At 44.0% G+C, this 18,979-nt stretch overlaps 1 protein-coding gene across 1 annotated transcript in view; it reads left to right on the top strand.

Moving 5' to 3' along the window:
• Positions 1–18,979, top strand: part of LOC127006561 (uncharacterized) — a 33,523-nt gene that overhangs the window by 4,825 nt on the left and 9,719 nt on the right. The window contains exons 2-5 of the mRNA XM_050876555.1: positions 976–1,344; positions 2,745–2,972; positions 7,529–7,701; positions 9,366–9,515. Coding sequence (XP_050732512.1) covers positions 976–1,344; positions 2,745–2,972; positions 7,529–7,701; positions 9,366–9,515 — 920 coding nt within the window. The remainder of the gene's footprint in view (positions 1–975; positions 1,345–2,744; positions 2,973–7,528; positions 7,702–9,365; positions 9,516–18,979) is intronic.

Here is an 18,979-nt window from a genome sequence, read left to right as displayed (position 1 = left end):
ATCTGTACTGCATCGCCTCACTTGAATTGTTTGACAGTTGTCTCTAGATCTCGGGTCAGTTAAGAGGAGAAAAAGTTTGAGGATCGACATTACTGAACTTGTTAAGGTACTTGAAGGCCTGAGTCAAATTCCCCCGCGGGGAAGGAGGTGAGAAGCCGAGTACTGGAGGGACATACAGGAGCAGCTTTGGAACTGGGGAAGAGATATGTTTGAATAATAAATAAAAAAAATAAAAAGTTGAAGAGGAAGATAAAGACAAGGGAGAAGGAGAAAGGATGTGGAAAGAAGAAAAACACGGAGGAGGAGAGGAAGACAATTTGAAGGGATCAACAGTGAGAGAGAATATGGAAGATAGAGTAAATTCGGAGGAAGATACAAAGCAGGGGAGAGATAAAGGAAGATGTAGAGAAAAGGGGAAAGGAGGAGGGATGTGAAGACGCAAATTAATGAAGGGAGAAGGCCGTAATAAACTTATCCAATAAAAGTAGTAACAGAAAATGAGAGGGAGTAGGAGGGAGGGAGTGCAGGAAGAAGAAAGAGCACAGGAGGGAAGTTGAGAAAGAGAAAAGAACTAAAGAGAAGCGATGTGAAGGCGTAAAGGAGTGGACGGAAGAGAGGAACAGCAGTAAGAGAGAATGAGGAAAAACAAGGAAGTAGGAAAAAAATAGTAATAAAAAAAATGATCCACAGGAGGAGGAGGATACGGAGGAAGGGTGTGAGGCGCAATGTGGAGGCAAAGGAGACGAATGGGATTGAAACATAAAAGAACAATAATAACAACAAAAATGAGGAACGGGAGAAGGAAGAAGAAGCAAAGGAAAAAATAAAGAGCAGCCAGATCTTACCTGAAGGCGTGGCAGCAGAAGCCGGTCCTCACCACTTTCGCTCTCTTTCATCCTTCATCCTCTCACATGTAACCAGGTATAGGTAGTCAGGTAACTCACAGCAGACGTCCTCTCCCTCTCCCCCTCACAGAGCCCGGGGACTGCCTGCGGGTGGCGGAGAAGGAACGCTGTCACAACCTCCTGAAGAGACGCGGCAGCAGACAAAACTACGACAGGCGCTGCGAGATTCACCTTCCCCCGCTGGTGATGCTGGATGAGGATGATGATGATGAGGAGGAGGAGGAAGGCAAGCAGGAGGAAGAGGAGGAGGAGGAAGGCAAGCAGGAGGAAGAGGAGGCAGGAGGAGCCGTCGGGAGGAGGGTGGGGGTGGATGCGAGGGGCCCACGTCTCCTACAGCGCCCCCGGCAGTATCTGAGGTGTCGTGATGATGCAGAGGGCTACGCGCCTTGCCCCCGCCTCAGGCCCAGCAGCGACACCCGCCTCGTCTGTGACCCGCTAGGTGAGCATGTTGGTAAGTGCTGGTCGGTCACGGAGGATAAAGAAACTCATCCGTTAGGGTTTACTTTTATTACAGAACTTACACACACACACACACACACACACACATGAGCGAGAAAGACAAGACAGACAGACAGACACGATGGACATGGACATGAAAAACACTGAACTCTTAGTTCTCTGCAGCACCCCATTTTCCATTTTCTTGTCACTGAGGGAAGAATTTGATTTGTTGACACGCACACACACACACACACACACACACACACACCGGGTACACCTACACGCACGCACACACAAGGTACACCGAGACGCACATTCACGGCTCAGTTATACACTTATCACTGTCATCATCATCTTGAGCCATACACACATGTACACATAGGTTACAGGTACACACAGGCATACGTACACACACATTCCCGGCTGCAGTATACAGGTAACATCGTCATCCCACACACACAGGTACACACACTTACGCAAAAGTAAGCTTACACCCACATACATGGCTACAGGTATATGTAAATGAGTCGACCTAAACACTGACCTCCATTAATAGATCTTTAGACATGTAAATTCGTGTAGTGAATTACGTAAATGTGTGTATAGACGGATTATGAAAACAAATTAATGTATCCAAGTGTGCAAAAACGTAAACACACACACACACACACACACACACACACACACACACACACACACACACACATAAACCAACATAATCATACACGGAGAGAGGCACACACGCAGAAAGGTAAACGCAACGTAACATATACAAACACACACAAACACGGAACCATAGCGAGTGATGGTATTGACAAGAGCATTCGTCATTGCACAAAAAATGGAGAGAGAGAGAGAGAGAGAGAGAGAGAGAGAGAGAGAGAGAGAGAGAGAGAGAGAGAGAGAGAGAGAGAGAGAGAGAGAGAGAGAGAGAGAGAGAGAGAGAGAGAGAGAGAGAGAGAGAGAGAGAGAGAGAGAGAGATAGGTTGTAACACGGAAACACCTTTTTTTTCCTTGTAATGCTGACAGATCCTCGTTGCGAAAACCGACATTCCTCACTCCATATAATGAACAACCTTGAACTGTCGATGGCGGAAAAATGACGCTACGAAATATGGACACGCACACGCACACACACACACACACACACACACACACACACACACACACACACACACACACACACACACCCACAAAACAAACACACACAAAACACACACACACACACACACACACACACACACACACACACACACACACACACACACACACACTATAATAACACCATATCCTCATCATATAGAGTATAATAACCACCTTCTGTCCCCTCTCTCTCTCTCTCTCTCTCTCTCTCTCTCTCTCTCTCTCTCTCTCTCTCTCTCCTCGGCTGACACACAGGGATCAATAAGAAACGGTGCACGGGGCGAGGCGAAACAATACACACGAGATGCAGGTTGTTCGAGATCTGTGACCAGGCCCTCGTGCTCTCCGGCGGCTGGAGTCCCGATCTCACGCCCCTCTCCACCGCCACCACCGTCGACGCCGCCTACCGAATGCTCCGCCGTCACGGTTTTCACAAGGGGAACATCAAGATTTTCTACGCCAATGGAGCTGAGAAGGATCAATGTGAGTGTTTGGGTGTTTGTTTGTTTGCTTATGTGTGTGTTTGTTTGTTTATTTTGCTAGTGATTGGGATTGTTGTTGTTGATGCGGTGGTAGAAGTAGTAATGGTGGTGGTTGTAGTAGCAGTAGTAGTAGTAGTAGTAGTAGTAGTAGTAGTAGTAGAAGCAATATTAGTAGTAGAGTAAAAATGTCCCCCTCCCCCTACCCACCTCTCTCTCTCTCTCTCTCTCTCTCTCTCTCTCTCTCTCTCTCTCTCTCTCTCTCTCTGGAATCAATCACAGGGGAGAATGTACCCTCCATGAAGCCTCAAGGAAGGGCGTCTCTCCTCCTTCTCCTTCTCTTTGACCTGTCTTCCTCCTGTCATCATGCTCAAACTCTTACCCCTCCTCCTCCTCCTCCTCTTCCTCCTTCTCTCACATACAAACAGTAGTCATTTCAGTCCATTACACGTAAGAACGAAAAAATAATAATAATAAACAACAAAAAAACATTACGACGTCTTTCGCGGTACTGTGACGAAATCTCTCCCCTCCCCCTCCCCCTCTTCCCTTCCAGACACGCGGCAGTCAGTGGGCGTGTCGTGGGCGGGGTAATGAAAGGGCGGGGTCAGTCTTGGCCCTGCCCACGTGGTTCGGATCAAACGATGCGCCTGCCGGGGCCCCACCCTCGCCGGAGCCCCTAATTGAGCGTAATGGCACGGCAATCAAACTTCTTACGGAGCTAATGACAAAATCAGCTTGTTAGAGACTTTTTTGTGGGTGTTTCCAGTGAAGCGGGAAGAGGAGGAGGAGGAGAAGGAAGAGGAGGAGGAGGAGGAGGAAAATAAGGAAAAAGAACACGAGAATATATATAAAAGTCGTATAACAAAGGAGGCGGAGAAGGAAGAAGATAATGAGAGAGAGGAACACAAGAGAATAAAGGGAAGACGAAGAGAATGAAGGGTAACACAGGAGAAGGAGAAGGAGAAAAATTATGAGAAAGAACAACACGAGAATATATAAAAGACGGAGATGAAGAAAAAGAAGGAAAGAGGAGAAGGAGAATGAAGATAACGAAGAGCAGAATAGAGGATAAAGGGAAGATGAAGGAAAACTAAATGAGGAATAAAAGAGGGAAAAAAGAAATACCTTAGATAATACGTCAAAAATGAGAAAAAAGAGAAACGGACTCAGAGAATTCATCCAAAAAAAGAGGAAAAAAAGGAAAAAAGAGGAATAGTCATAGAGAATACATTAAAAGGAGCAAAAAAGAGGAATGACCTTAGAATTAATAAAAAAAGAGGAAAAAGAGGAATAGCCTTAGAGAATACATTAAAAGGAGCAAAAAAGAGGAATGATCTTGGAATTAATAAAAAAAAAGAGGAAAAAGAGGAATAGCCTTAGAGAATACATTAAAAGGAGAAAAAGAGAGGAATGATCTTGGAATTAATAAAAAAAAAGAGGAAAAAGAGGAATAGCCTTAGAGAATACATTAAAAGGAGAAAAAAAAAGAATGGCCTAATAGAATTCATCGAAAAAGAGGAAAAAGAGAAATATCTGTACAAAATCTTTCAAGAAAAAGAAGAGCATACTTAAAAACGGAAAAGGGAGAAAGGAAAGAGGAACAGCTTTAGGGAAGGAGATAAGAAGAATAGCATTAGAGAACACGTAAAAAGAGGGAAAGAAGAAAACAGAGAAAATACAAACCGCTTTAGAGAATCCGTCGAGAGAGGAGAAAGAGGAACAAAGTTAAAAAGAGGAATTGGAGGAATAGCCTTCGAGAATAGGATAATACAGTAAAAAAGAAAAAAAGAAAATAAAAGGAATAGCTCTACAGAATCAGATAGTAAAGACGAAAAAAGAAGAAAAAAAGAGCAATAGCATTAAAGAATCCGTCAAAATTATATATACGCTTCAATATGAGGTTACGAAACAGCTCCATTCCCTCCCCCTCCTCCTCCTCCTCCTCCTCCTCCTCCTCCTCCTCTCCCTCGTTAACAATAAGTAAGGCTCATTCAGCACCCTCTAATTAGCAGTCGTTAGCGCCAATTTCTCTTCAGTGACGACAAGACGAGAGAGAGAGAGAGAGAGAGAGAGAGAGAGAGAGAGAGAGAGAGAGAGAGAGAGAGAGAGAGAGAGAGAGAGAGAGAGAGAGAGAGAGAGAGAGAGACAAGGAAAAAGGGGATAGAAATCAATATATATTGAGTGAGAAAACCTTAATTAAAGAAAGAGGAAGGAAATTAATAAAATAGTTAACGACAAGAGAGAATGAAGAATAAATGAAAATGAAAGAATGAATGAACAAGTGAGAGAATGAATGAATTAGAGAATAAATGAATGATGAGAGGATGAAAGAATGATAATTAATGAGACTAAAGGAATGAATGAAACTCATATTCAGGAAAAGGAAAACGATGATGAATGAAATAACGCTAGAAAAGGAACGAGAGAACGAAAGAACAGATGAGTGAATGAATAGACAAAAATAAAGATGAATTTATTAATTGACAAAATCCCATTAAAAATTTTGAGTAACAGCAATAAAAAATAAAGCTGAGTCATTAAGAAAACTAATCAAATAAAAATCAGGGTTGAAAAAAAATTATTTGAAAAAAATCGATTTATTTTTTTATTTAAATCGATTTTTTTTTATTTAAATGATTTTTTTGCGTTAAACCTTGTTTGTTTCCAATGATTATTTTTTTCAGTCTTATGAGGCCATTTTCTTGTATTAAACCTGGCCAATGTTAAATGAAACCTTAGTTTAATATACATTACCCAAGATGAGTTTTTCACATAAAAATCATATGAAAAACATGACTTGCTACATGACTAGTACAGGATCAGTGCAGAACAAGTAGACTTGATACTTTTCCTGTACAACTGGTTCACATGTTCTTCTTTCTTCCTTTTATATATATATATATATATATATATATATATATATATATATATATATATATATATATATATAATTTAAATCAATAGATATATTACTCTTGATATAACACTTAAGTAATTTTGAATACAGTATATTTAATTTTGATCTCAATCATGATTTTTTTTACTCTGATGTAAATCGATTTAAATTTGATTTAAATCAAACCAACCCTGATAAAAATATAAAAATTCAAGTAATTAAGAAAAACACGTTAAATAAAAAAAGAAAAGAAAATGAGAAAGTTGGATAATTAAACAAAAAGTCGAGTAATTAAGGAAACAAATTTATAAGACAATAAAATTAAAAAAAAAGTTGAGTAATCACGAATCAAGTTAAATTAAAAAGAAAAGAAGAAATTCGAATAATTAAAGAAACAAATTAGATGTAAGAGTCAAATGATTAAAAAACAAATTAAATTAAAATATGACAGCGAGTAGCGGGCTTATTTTATTATTGTTTCCTTTTTTGTGCCCATGAGCTGCCTCCTTTATTGTAAAAAAAAAAAAAAAATACTATTCCAGACCCTCTTTGACCCTGCCTGACCTCGGTGCCCTGGCCTTGCACTGCCCCCCCCCCCCCTCCTTCCCCCTCATTACCCTTGTCTTGTCTTCCTCGCTCATCCTTTTACTTCAAATACTTTTTGAACACAAAGAAACAGACAAGATTCCGTAATATCTTTTACATGAAATATACGAATTCTTCTCCTCCTCCTCCTCCTCGCTCTTCATTTTCATCCTAACATACTTTTTCGATTTCCTTCCTTTAACTGTTTCCTTATACACTCCTACCCTTCCTCCTCCTCCTTCCCACCACCATCTCCTCGTCCTCATACGCCAACTCCAACTCATCCACTTCTCTAGTGTACAACGACGCGCCATGAATATCATACCAACGTACAAAGAATGACTCAAGCGACTCAACTTCTTTATGCTAAAAATAGAAAACAGACAAATACAAGGGCATTTGATACAGGTCTTGAAGTACTTCAATAAATTTAATAACGTCGATCACCACGTTTAATGAGATCAAAACTAACTCGATAATTAGTAGAGGCGATTCAAGCGAGACGATGTTGCGGTCATCGGCAAGCTTTTTCTTTTCGGATCGACTTATTTCCAATTGGAACAACCTTGAAGCAGAAATAGTAAGAACGAAAGCGATCGGTTCATCTGATAATAGCATCGAGCGTTACTTTGACGCAACAGGAGCGAAATGAGCGTTGCCGTACAGCAGGAGCTTTTAATAACCCGGTAGCAACGACGGGCCAAATTTGTGGCTTCACCGTGTAGCAGCGACGGGCCAAATTTGTGCCATGATATTTACCCCCCAAAATAGATGATACATAAACTGATTACAAATGCTTTGATATATATTATGAAATGGTTTGTGTGAGGGGTGATTTTTTCTCATTTTTCTCGCTTGGAGGGACCGTTAAGAAACATGATTCCCGCTGCTACCGGGTGTCCTGAAGGTTAATGAAGTGCCTGGCGAATATACTGAACCATACAAGTGGGCAATTTCGTAATAAAACCACAAACTTTCTGTTCCGTGCTCATACATGGTTCCGTGCTTCCTCATCCACCGCATCCCACCAAAGTCCTCCTCTGACCCATCACCTCCTCCCGCCCCGCCTCCCGCAGGGCCAGCCGAGGGCCACACCGTCTTCCCATCCTCCCACAAGCTGGGTTTCCGCTACCACCTGCGGTCCCTGTGCGCGACGCCGCTCTGCACGGACTCCCTGGTCGTGTACCTGACGGGCCCCAGCCTGCACGATGGGACCCTACTGCTGTGGGACGAGGACCGCAATGGCCTGGTACGTGCGTAGGTCGAGGGGTAGGGGGAGGGAGAGGGAGAGGGGAGGGGCAGATTGAAGGGGAGGAGCAGGTTGAGGGGGAGGGGGGCAGAGAGAGAGAGAGAGAGAGAGAGAGAGGGGTAGATGGGATAGGCTTACGTGTATAGGCTGAGTAGGAGGGGCGGAAGGGGCTGCTGAGGCTGAGGCGAGTGGGATATGGTTATGGGCTGAGATGGGGGGAGGAGGAGGCTAAGGTGGGCCTGAGTGGGATGGAGTTATGGAGTGTGTGGGATGGGTGAGAAGGGATGCTAAGTGGGTGGTGGAGTGGGGCTATGGGCGGGGTGGAAATGGAGGTAGGTGGAGGTGAGGCTATAGGTGGACGTGGGGATGCTGTTGTGTGGATATAGATTCGTGTGTGTGTGTGTGTGTGTGTGTGTGTGTGTGTGTGTGTGCTTTTTTTCCTCTCTCCCTCTTCCACTTTTTTTTCTTCAAGTCACAAGTATTTTCTTTCTTCTGACTCTCTTTGTTTGCTTGGTTTATTGATATTTATATTCCGCGCTGTCTTTGTCACTGCTCTCTCTCTCTCTCTCTCTCTCTCTCTCTCTCTCTCTCTGTTATTATTTTTCATCTATTTTTCTTGTAAGTTCATTATTTCTTTTGTATTTTTCTTTGTTTCAAGCTGTGTCTTTTTTTCTGCTCCTCGCTGTCTTTTTTTCTGTCCTCAGTCGTCCTCCACTCTCTCTCTCTCTCTCTCTCTCTCTCTCTCTCTCTCTCTCTCTCAGCGCCCCTCACACAGGCTTTCGTCCTCAGAGACACACTCAACACAACTTTTGAGCCACTTCAACCTCTCTCACACACACAGAAACGCACAATCACTTATACTTAAACACGTGCCAGACACACACACACACACACACACACACACACACACACACTCAATTACCTAACGAAGTCGTCGTGTGTGTGTGTGTGTGTGTGTGTGTGTGTGTGTGTGTGTCAGTAAGAATGGGAAGTATGCAACAACAGAAGAGAGAGAGAGAGAGAGAGAGAGAGAGAGAGAGAGAGAGAGAGAGAGAGAGAGAGAGAGAGAGAGAGAGAGAGAGAGAGAGAGAGAGAGAGAGAGAGAGAGAGAGAGAGAGAGAGAGAGAGAGAGAGAGAGAAATACATAAAGAACAAAGAAAAAGACAACCCTTAACTTCTCTTTGAATGTATGTATTTATGATTGTATTTTATGTATGTATGGGTGGATGGATGTATATTATGTATGTATGTATGTATGTGTGATATGTGTATGCATGCATGTATATCTCCCTATTATTTGTCTATCCATATCTTCTCAAACATTCAGTCAATTAATCGATCAATCTATATATCTATCGACCTATCTATCTATGTATCTATCCGCTTATCTATCTACCTTTCTTTTGTATCCCAGCTAACAGATGCAGGTAAGAGATATATCTAGCCATCCATCTATCTATCCATCTACTCATGTCTATCTATATATTTATCTATATATTTATCTATTCATCTAACAACCTATCTATCTATCTACCTGTCTATCTATCTATCTACCTACTTATCTCTCCACCTACCGACCTATCGACCTATTTACCTATCCACCTACCTATGTATCTACCTATGTATCCATCTACCTATCTATGTCCGTGTTCCCTCGTCAACAGATGCGAGCGGGGGAGGTCTACACTCCTAGGGAACTCCTGCAGGACCTGAGGAACTGCGCCGCCCGCCAGGTGACGCTCCTTCTCGACACGTCCTACGCCGGGGAGATCGTCAACGCCTTCGCCGCCTCCAGGGACCACAGGAACGTGCAGGTGGGTGAGAGAGGAGGAAGGGCGGTGGGAAAAGGGGGGAAGGGAGGGGAAGATGAGAGGAAGATGAAGGGAAGGTAAAGGAAGGTGAGAGACGAGGCGAGAAAAGGTAAGGGAAGTTTTTTTTTTTTTTTTTTTACGTTTCGGCCTATGGCGCCAGTAGGCTTTATAGATGGAGCGTGATGGTCGGCGGTGGTGTGGCGCAGGCAAGTGTTTATAGTGGCGCCATCTTGTTTGGCTCATGCTGCCCCCCTGGAGTTCATCTTTGATCCTCTCCTTAGAATCTAGAGTCCTGGTTAATAGGCCGTCTTCAGGACAGCATGTAGGTCACTCGGCGGTGACTGAAAAATCCCAGCTTATGGCAGAGGGCGGGACGCGAACCCGCGTCCTCCTGGACGCGGCGCCGGCACGTTAGCCACTCAGCCAGAGGAAAGATGAGAGAAGGTGATGGAGGGTGAGGAGAAGGTGAGGGAAGGCAGGGGAAGCTGTGGGGAAAGTAAGAGAAGGTGATGTGAACTTGTGAAGTGAGGAAATGCAAATAAATGAAAGTGAGGGAAGGTGAGGGAAGATGAGTTAAGCTGAGGGCAGGTAAAGAATGGGAAGGGAAGGTGGCGGAGGTGGGGGGTAAGGGGAAAGGGGGGGAAGGGGAGGTAGGTAAGGGAAAATGAGGGAGGAAGAGACAATGCGAAGGGAAGCGAGGGGAGGGGGAAGGGGGGAAGGGGGGAAGGTGAGGGAAGGTGGAGAGGTGAGGGAAGGTGAAAGCAAAGTGAGGGAGACGAGGGAGAGTGAGGGAAGGTGAAGGAAGGTGGGAGACGGGAGGGTGAGGGAAATGATGGAAAGTAAGGGAAGGGAAGGCAAAGTGAGGTCAGACGTGGGGAAGTATGAAGGGAATATAGTTGATAGGATGATACGGTGGGAGGAAAAGGGGACAGGTGAAGGGGTGATAGGCATGAGAAGGTGATAAATGGGAGTTTCTTGAGAGAGTGAGAAAGGGGTGAAAGGGAATAGGTGTGGGTGAAAGTCAGAAGAGGTGTAAAGGGATAAGTGAGGGGGGGGGGTGAGGGAAGAGAAGTGAGGGCAGGTGAGAGGAAAGTGAAGGGGTGAAAGGGAGGGGACAAGTAGGGATGAAAGGGAATACGTGAGAGGGTAATAGGTGAGAGGAGACGCCTGCAAAGCGTCAAAACTATTCCAAGGGCGTCAGCCTATCGATACGTCAAAAACCCAATCTTTTCAAAGCATCAAAAAGGTTGCAGCTTTTCAATTTGACAAAAGCCTGAATCTGACTGAATGATATCATATTATCAAAACCACCAGTGGTATTCAAAACATCAAAAAATGATAAAATCCCATCAATGCATCAAAAACTTCAGATCTTTGCAAAGTGTCAAAAATCTCTTCAGATCCTAGCAAAGCATCAAAATATGTTATGTACTGGTACATCAGATGAAGCACTAGGTGGAACAATAATAATCATCATCAATCTAAATCAGTCCCGTTATGTTAATGAGGATATCTTCTACTTTTGTTTTATTGTTGCCGTCCCTTCACTTTCTACATTATATATGTCTTCTAAAGTCTGCTGCTTAATAAGATAAGAATACAAACTGCATATCGATGTCCGTCTATATTTTAAAGCTCCTCAACATAAAAAAATATTATCATACATTAAAATATAATTGTCATCAATTGAAATAAAATCGATACTCATTCACTTGGTCACTAAATCCTCCACTCAATCACCCACTCATTCACTCACGCAATGAGGATTTTTCGTGTCACGCTTGAGAGTAGTGAAAATGACAGCCACCGAAGCTGGCATTGGGAAAGGATGGTTTGAGTGCATTTCTACTGCCCATCTCGAAATCGCCCATGAGTGTATCGGGTGCTAAGTCAGGAGCTAACTCACGAATTTTGGCAGTGACCTTGTGATACAATGCCTCTGATTTCCGTCATCAGAACACTGGTAACGGGTAGAGCCTTGTCTCCGAATACTGCCGAGATGGAATATAACTGGTAGAACAGAACTGGAACACAGAAAAACATTCCATCATAAAAGGCATGTTGCACCTATGTCAGCCCGGGCTTCACTCACTGATGTATCACTTGTTAGTTCAAGACTTAGTTTAGTCTCTGCTTCACTCGTTGATGTATCACTTGCTGGTTCGAAACTTAGTTTAGTCTCTAACTAACTGTGTGCTGTTTTTGATGCTTCGATAGCTTTTGTTTTTTGACAAAATGAATACATCTAGAAAATCTGATGTATTGATAGCTTTTGTAGATTTGATGAGCTGATAGGATCACTTTTTGACGCATTGAAGACATATAAACTTTTTTACACATTGATATGATCTGGAGAAAATCTGTTTTTTGACAAAATGAATGCATCTGGAAAATTTGATGTAATGATAGCTTTTTGCAGATTTGATGAAATGATAGGATCACTTTTTGACGCTTTGATGCTCCCCCGGTGAGAGGAGTGTGAGGGAGGGTCAGGGAAGGGGTGAAGGAAGGGGCGGAAGGGTAATACTGATGAAGGATTGACGTGGTAAAGCCCTATTCACACATACGCGATCTTGGGACGTCAGCGCCACGATCCTGGTTCTTTCTGGTATCGTCGGAATTTGGTGCACTTAAGCCCGTCCCAGGGGTGTTGTAAAATTTGACACTACGCTTGTAGGAGTATTTCCCGAATGCTGGATGGAAGCTGCACAACCATAACGATGCCTGCCACACAGCTGTCCGGTTTCTGAAAGAGCGACGACGATCAATCTTGGAGTTTTGGATTTAACGTTTTTTCCAGGCGATGATTTCTGCCCGACTAGTGCCGGGCAAGAAAACTACAATAATGAACACTGCCCGATTGGTAAACCGATGCTGCTCGATCACCGGATGAATGCACAACGACTCCTGACTTTTCCCCCTCCAGCAGGTATAAAACCACACCTCTGCGGCATCCCTCTACAGACCTCAGGTGAAGGCAGGAGGCGCAACACAGTTCCTACGTCAGGCCCAGTGTTCATTCGAATTGTTACTCAACCTACCCATCACACACACAATTAAATGCAGTTCAATTTAATTCAATTCACAAAGATATAGAAGTAGGAGAAAAGACACAAAGAGGAATGAGGAAATTATTAACGGAATGAAGATAGAGATGGTGATATAGAATTTAGCAGACAGCGAGGGAGGGGAAGGGAGAAAGAAAGGGATGGAAGAGGTAGAATCTGTGGAGACAATAGTTGGAGGTTATACTTGTGATGGGGACACACACACACACACACACACACACACACACACACAAGTAACGTTGCACACAGGGACGTCAGGAGCATAGGGTGGCAGGCAGCCACCTTGATGAAAATATTCCAAAATACTGGTGCGGTGAGTCATTGTTGAGCACTACACGTTTAGCTGTCACTCAGCAATCGCTGAAGTGAAGGACTCACCGGGAAGCTATCCCACGGCTGCTGTGCAGCTGTCGGGCAGCTGTTGTAACGGTCAAAATTCTTATTTTCATGCCCGATCACTGCCCAACATATCGCAATAGGTGCAAGACTACTACCAGTACACGTTACCTGAAGGATCACTGTGAGTCCTGTATGATGCCTGAAACACTGCTGGCCGATCTTTGACAAGGTCGCCGACCACGCAGATGGCTGCCCGAAAAATAAGCAAAGCGCTTATTTTTCGTGCTCCTTGCCGACTCACGTATTTCCCTAACGACGGCTAGAAGATGTGCTACGAATATGATCCCGAATGCTGCCGGAATGGCAGTCGGGCAGCTGCCCCGTTCAAGTTCGTGGATGTGTGAAAGCCACTTAAGAAGGAATGAGCGTGAGCAGGTAGCTAAGGAAAGGGAATTAAAGGAGACGAGGAAGGAGAATTAAGGAGATGCCGTGAAGATGTGTCGAGAGTTGAGAATGATGACTGACGAGAAGGTTGGGAAGATGTACGAGTATGAGCAAAGAAGGAATCAAAGTGAAGGTATACATGCGAAAGGGACATAAAACAAGCAATTACAATTGTAGACTGAAGGAGACTGAAAGATGGGCAAGTTAAGACAGAGGAGGCATACTCAAAAGAAAAACAAGAAAAAGCGAAAATGTAGAACACATAAAAGGAAGATAAATCGAAGTTACAAAAGAAAGGTAAAAATGAGGGAAGGTGAACGATTTTTTTTTTTTTTTACAGCTAAAGAGACAGTTCAAGGGCGTAAAGAAAAATATTTAAAAAAAAAAGCCAGCTACTTACTGCTCCTGAAAAGAGGTCAAAGGAGTGTCCAAAAAGAGAGGTCAATTTCGGGAGGAGAGGTGTCCTGATACCCTCCTCTTGAAAGAGTTCAAGTCGTAGGCAGGAGGAAATACAGATGAAGGAAGATTGTTCCAGAAGTTACCAGCGTGAGGGATGAAAGACTGAAGATGCTGGTTGACTCTTGCATAAGGGGTTTGGACAGTATAGGGATGAGCATGAGTAGAAAGTCGTGTGCAGCGGGGCCGCGGGAGGGGGGGAGGCATGCAGTTAGCAAGTTCAGAAGAGCAGTCAGCATGAAAATATCGATAGATGATAGAAAGAGACGCAATATGGCGGCGGAATTTGAGAGGTAGAAGACTATTAGTATGAGGAGGAGAGCTGATGAGACGAAGAGCCTTTGACTTCACTCTGTCAAGGAGAGCTGTGTGAGTGGAGCCTCCCCACACATGAGATGCATACTCCATAAGAGGGTGGACAAGGCCCCTGTAAATGGATAGCAACTGTGCGGGGGAGAAGAACTGGCGGAGACGGTACAGAACGCCCAGCCTCGAGGAAGCTGATTTAGTAAGAGATGAGATATAAAGTTTTCAGTTGAGATTTTGAGTTAAGGATAGACCGAGGATGTTTAGTGTTGAAGAAGGTGATAACTGAGTGTTGTCAAAGAATAGGGGATAGTTGTTTGGAAGATTGTGTTGAGTGGATAAGTGGAGAAACTGTGTTTTTGAGGCGCTGAAGGACACCAGGTTCCTCTTGCCCCAATCGGAAATAATAGTAAGGTCTGAGGCTAAGCGTTCTGTTGCCTCCAGCCTTGAATCGTTAAGTTCCTGTAGGGTGGGTCTTCTATTAAATGAAGTTGAGTAATGCAGAGTGGAGTCATCGGCGTAAGAATGGATAGGACAGTTCGTTTTGGAAAGAAGATCATCAATGAACAACAGAAAGAGAGTGGGAGATAGAACAGAACCCTGTGGGACACCACTGTTAATAGGTTTAGGGGAAGAACAGTGACCGTCTACCACAGCAGAAATAGAACGGTCAGAAAGGAAACTGGAGATAATGGTACAGAGAGAAGGATAGAAACCGTAGGAGGATAGTTTGGAAAGCAGAGATTTGTGCCAGACCCTTTCAAAAGCTTTTGATATGTCCAGCGCAATAGCAAAGGTTTCACCGAAACGGCTAAGAGAGGATGACCAAGAGTAAGTTAGGAAGGCAAGGAGATCACCAGTAGAACGCCCCTTGCGGAACCCATACTGGCGATCAGATAGGTCAGAAGTGGAAAGGTGCTTTTGAATCTTCCGGTTAAGGATTGATTCAAAAGCTTTAGATAGACAAGAGAGTAAAGCTATAGGACGGTAGTTTGAGGGATTGGAACGGTCACCCTTAAGGTAAAGACGTGTAAAAATTATAATACTGACAAGGAAAATGAAAGAATAGGAAGTGATGATGTACAAGGAAAGCAAAACAGACAGTTAGAGAGAAAAATTAGTAAATGAGAGGTAAATGAGAGAAATTATGAACAAGATAAGTAAAGAAGAGTCAAAAGTGATAATACCGTTAGGGGAGATGAAAAAAATAAGAAGAGAAAGATGCACAGGGAACGCAAATCAATGACAACGAATTATTGGTAAATAAAAGGTAAATGAGAGAAGACGTGAAAGAGATGAGGTAAAGATGAGTAAAGAAAAATAATACCGGAAGGGATAGTAAGTTTAATCAAAGGAAAAATAAGAGAAGATGAGAATGCAGAACGCACAAAAGGAAGATAAAACGAATAATTAGAAAGGTAAAGAAGAATGAAGGTGAACGAGATAAGGTTGAGTCAAGAGTGATAGTACCGTAAGGGAAAATGAAAGAATAAGAAGAGGAAGATGCACAAGGAACGCAAAGCAAACAATTAAAATGAATTATTAGTAAATGAGAGGTAAATGAGAGCAACGATAAGCGAGTTCAAGTAAAAGACGGAATGATAATACCATACGAAAGGGAAGCTGAAAGTATAATCAAAGTGAAAAAAAAGAAAGTGTGAAGATGCAGAACACATAAAAGTGAGATAAAACGAACATTTAAAACAAAAAGGTAAAGGTGAGTGAAGGTAAACAAAATTAATACAGACGAGTAAAAAAAAAGGAAGAACAGTGTAATCAAAGGAATAAATCAGAGATGAGGATGCAGAACACACAAAGAGAACAATGAAAACATAAAAATGAACATGAGAGAAGGTGAACGAGATAACTAACTAACTAATGGGGAGCATTTGCCCGGGGAAGCGTCGCTTCACTCACTCGCCGCCCATACTCCCGGCGGTCCTTCCGAGCAAGTTCCCACGCAGCTGCCCTGCCCATCCCAAGTCATTCCCGGCAGGATCGGCTGACTTGTCCCATCCATGAGTTACGTGGGCGTCCCCTTGGTCTCCTCCACTAACGGTTGTCACGTGCAGATATAGCCGGAGATGGCGTTCACAGACTAAGCTGGTAACAGGCCTCGATTCAGTTTCACAGAGTAGTCGTTGGTTCGATACGAAGTCTTTCCAGCGATACACCATGATCCTGCGAAAGCACTTGATACCAAAGGCATTGGCATACCATGTCTCACAGCCATAGAGATGGACAGGGAGCATAAGCGACTTAAAGATTCGAATCTTTTTCCGCCTGAATATATATCGACAACGCAATATACTCGTGTTCAGCGAGTCCATAACACTGTGGGCCAGGCCAGTCCGTTGAGTGACTTTCTGGTAAGACCCTCAATTGTTATGCACTACACTAACGAGCACCATCGTTCTGGCTTGACCAGTAGTAGGTATAATCCCCCCTACTGATCTCTCCATTGCCAGGTTCCTTCGTCTCAGAGAGCCCCACTGAGTCCACTCGGCCTCCTGAGCTCAGCTGACAGATAGGGTAATCGCTGATCATCCAAGAAGCTCAGGATATTATAGGCATTCACACAGAGAGCCCGCAGGAGATTAACCCTGGGCATGGCTCGACGAGCTCGTGTCTCGTCTAAACACCAACCTATATAGAGGTCCCCAAGAGAAGGATATGTATGTGGTCGGGAGAGGGAAGCTCTCCTGCTCCGACCAGACTTGTCAGAAGTACTGGATGCCATAAATATATATTGGGGAGTTCGCTCTCCTACGCCCCAACCACAACGGAGCCCTACAAGGGGAGGCTGAGAGTTGGACCTATATGCCCAACGGAACCAGGAGTAACAGGAGAGTATACACTGCCACCACTTGGCACATGGTCACGTAGACTAGCTGCTTGACCTCACCGAGCTAGGAGAGACCGCCCATCTTGGCCAGACAAAGGAAACAAAGAGGTGTGTTGTTAGCCGCAGCACACGACTATACGACATCGCTCGACTTCCAGGACTCCCGTCCCCCAGCCTTACGGGAACGTCACACACGCCAAACATATGGGAGGACCAAGGTTAAGGGACTGCCACGTCCAATAAAGAGAAGGATTATTCAGAAAGAGGAAACGGAGGATACAGCTCGGGGTTATTGAGTCCGTAGCGTTACTCGTCCAAATAGAGCTGTCCCTACCTACAACGAGACAAGATAAAAACGAGATAAAAAAAATATAATTCAGTAGGGAAGGTGAGAGTTTAATCAAAGGAAAAATGAGGATGCAGAACACACAAAAGGAAGATAAAACGAACAATTAACCCCCCTCCTCCCCCCACCCCCCGCAAGAACACACACCCATCACGGCGCCATTACCAGCCCCGCCAGACCTCCAATTAAAAAATCCGCAGTGCGGCTCCACCTAGGCGGCACCTCATTAATGGCGTGCTTAATGAGACTTGTTCACGCGGGCAGGTATTGGTGCCCTCACGTGACGGGCGGGGGGAGGGGGAGGAGGAGAGAGAGAGAGAGAGAGAGAGAGAGAGAGAGAGAGAGAGAGAGAGAGAGAGAGAGAGAGAGAATAAACACAATGAAAACAATGAAAGATAGAGACAAACAGAGAGAGAGACAGTCAGACAAAAAGACAAATAAACAGAAAGCAAGAACCGCCCTGCTCACTGCAAAGAAAAATAATTTCTGAAGACAAAAAAAAAAAAAAAAAAAACGTTTTATCTTCCTTGTAGGTTTTCGTCTCTCTCTCTCTCTCTCTCTCTCTCTCTCTCTCTCTCTCTCTCTCTCTCTCTCTCTCTCTCTCTCTCTCTCTCTCTCTCTCTCTAAGTATTTACCCATCACAACATCCACACAGTCGCTATATACGGGAACAATACCCAAACAGCATTAACGTTAGCGAAACACACGGGGAGGATAACTTGTGCACGAGATGACAAAAGGTGGATGTAGTTAAGGAGGTAACATTATGGACTCACCTTGTCTTATTTCCGGTAGAAGTATGAATGGAGGATCTCTCTCTCTCTCTCTCTCTCTCTCTCTCTCTCTCTCTCTCTCTCTCTCTCTCTCTCTCTCTCTCTCTCTCTCTCTCTCTCTCTCTCTCTCTCTCTCTCTCTCGTGCGTTCATTCGTTGCTAATCCTTCTATGTTTTCGTATTCACTAATCATCACACATTGCCGTCGATCTCTCCATCACCATCTTCACACAGGTGTCGTTTAATTAAGTGGCGAAACCTTTCCCTTCATTCCCCTCACCCTACAGTGGTGTCGCCCTTCCCCTCATTCCCCGTATAACTTCTCTCTCCTGACGTAACTTCTGAGTAACACAAGCCTTCCCCTCTCGGCTCTTAAAACACCCCCACTTCACCTCCCGAGCTAACGTACCATCCCCCCCCCCCCCCAGGTGAATCCCGCTAAGGGGTCCTGGGGGGGGTTAACTAACACAACCCTTCCCTTCACCACGGGTAGTAATTCACTCTCCCAAAGTTTGGTTCTTTCAAAACTTAACGAAACATTATACAGCAGGATCACATCTCTGCGCTCCTTTCGTTTCTATGTTTTCTTTCTTCCCTTTTTACATATGCCTTAGAGTGAAACAAGATTACAGTTACTATCACTACATTACCGAGTAGGTCGACAAAGAGTAACTTGACGCAATAGAACCGCGTGCAAGTTAACACGGCCACAATATGTCTGCTGTTATTTTGTTGTTACAGACTGGGCACCAAGTTCTGTCTTGCAGTACATATCGGCATAGAAGTAATCGCCAGCCATAAGGTACTGGTAGTCTGACATGGTAGTCGTCTGACAGGGAATTAATAAGTAATAATGAAAAGCTTCTGGTGATCAAGGAGCAGGGTAAAACT

The sequence above is a fragment of the Eriocheir sinensis genome, chromosome 33, assembly GCF_024679095.1.
Source record: "Eriocheir sinensis breed Jianghai 21 chromosome 33, ASM2467909v1, whole genome shotgun sequence".
Classification (NCBI taxonomy): Eukaryota; Metazoa; Arthropoda; class Malacostraca; order Decapoda; family Varunidae; genus Eriocheir; species Eriocheir sinensis.
This window is presented reverse-complemented; position numbering and strand designations above follow the sequence as displayed.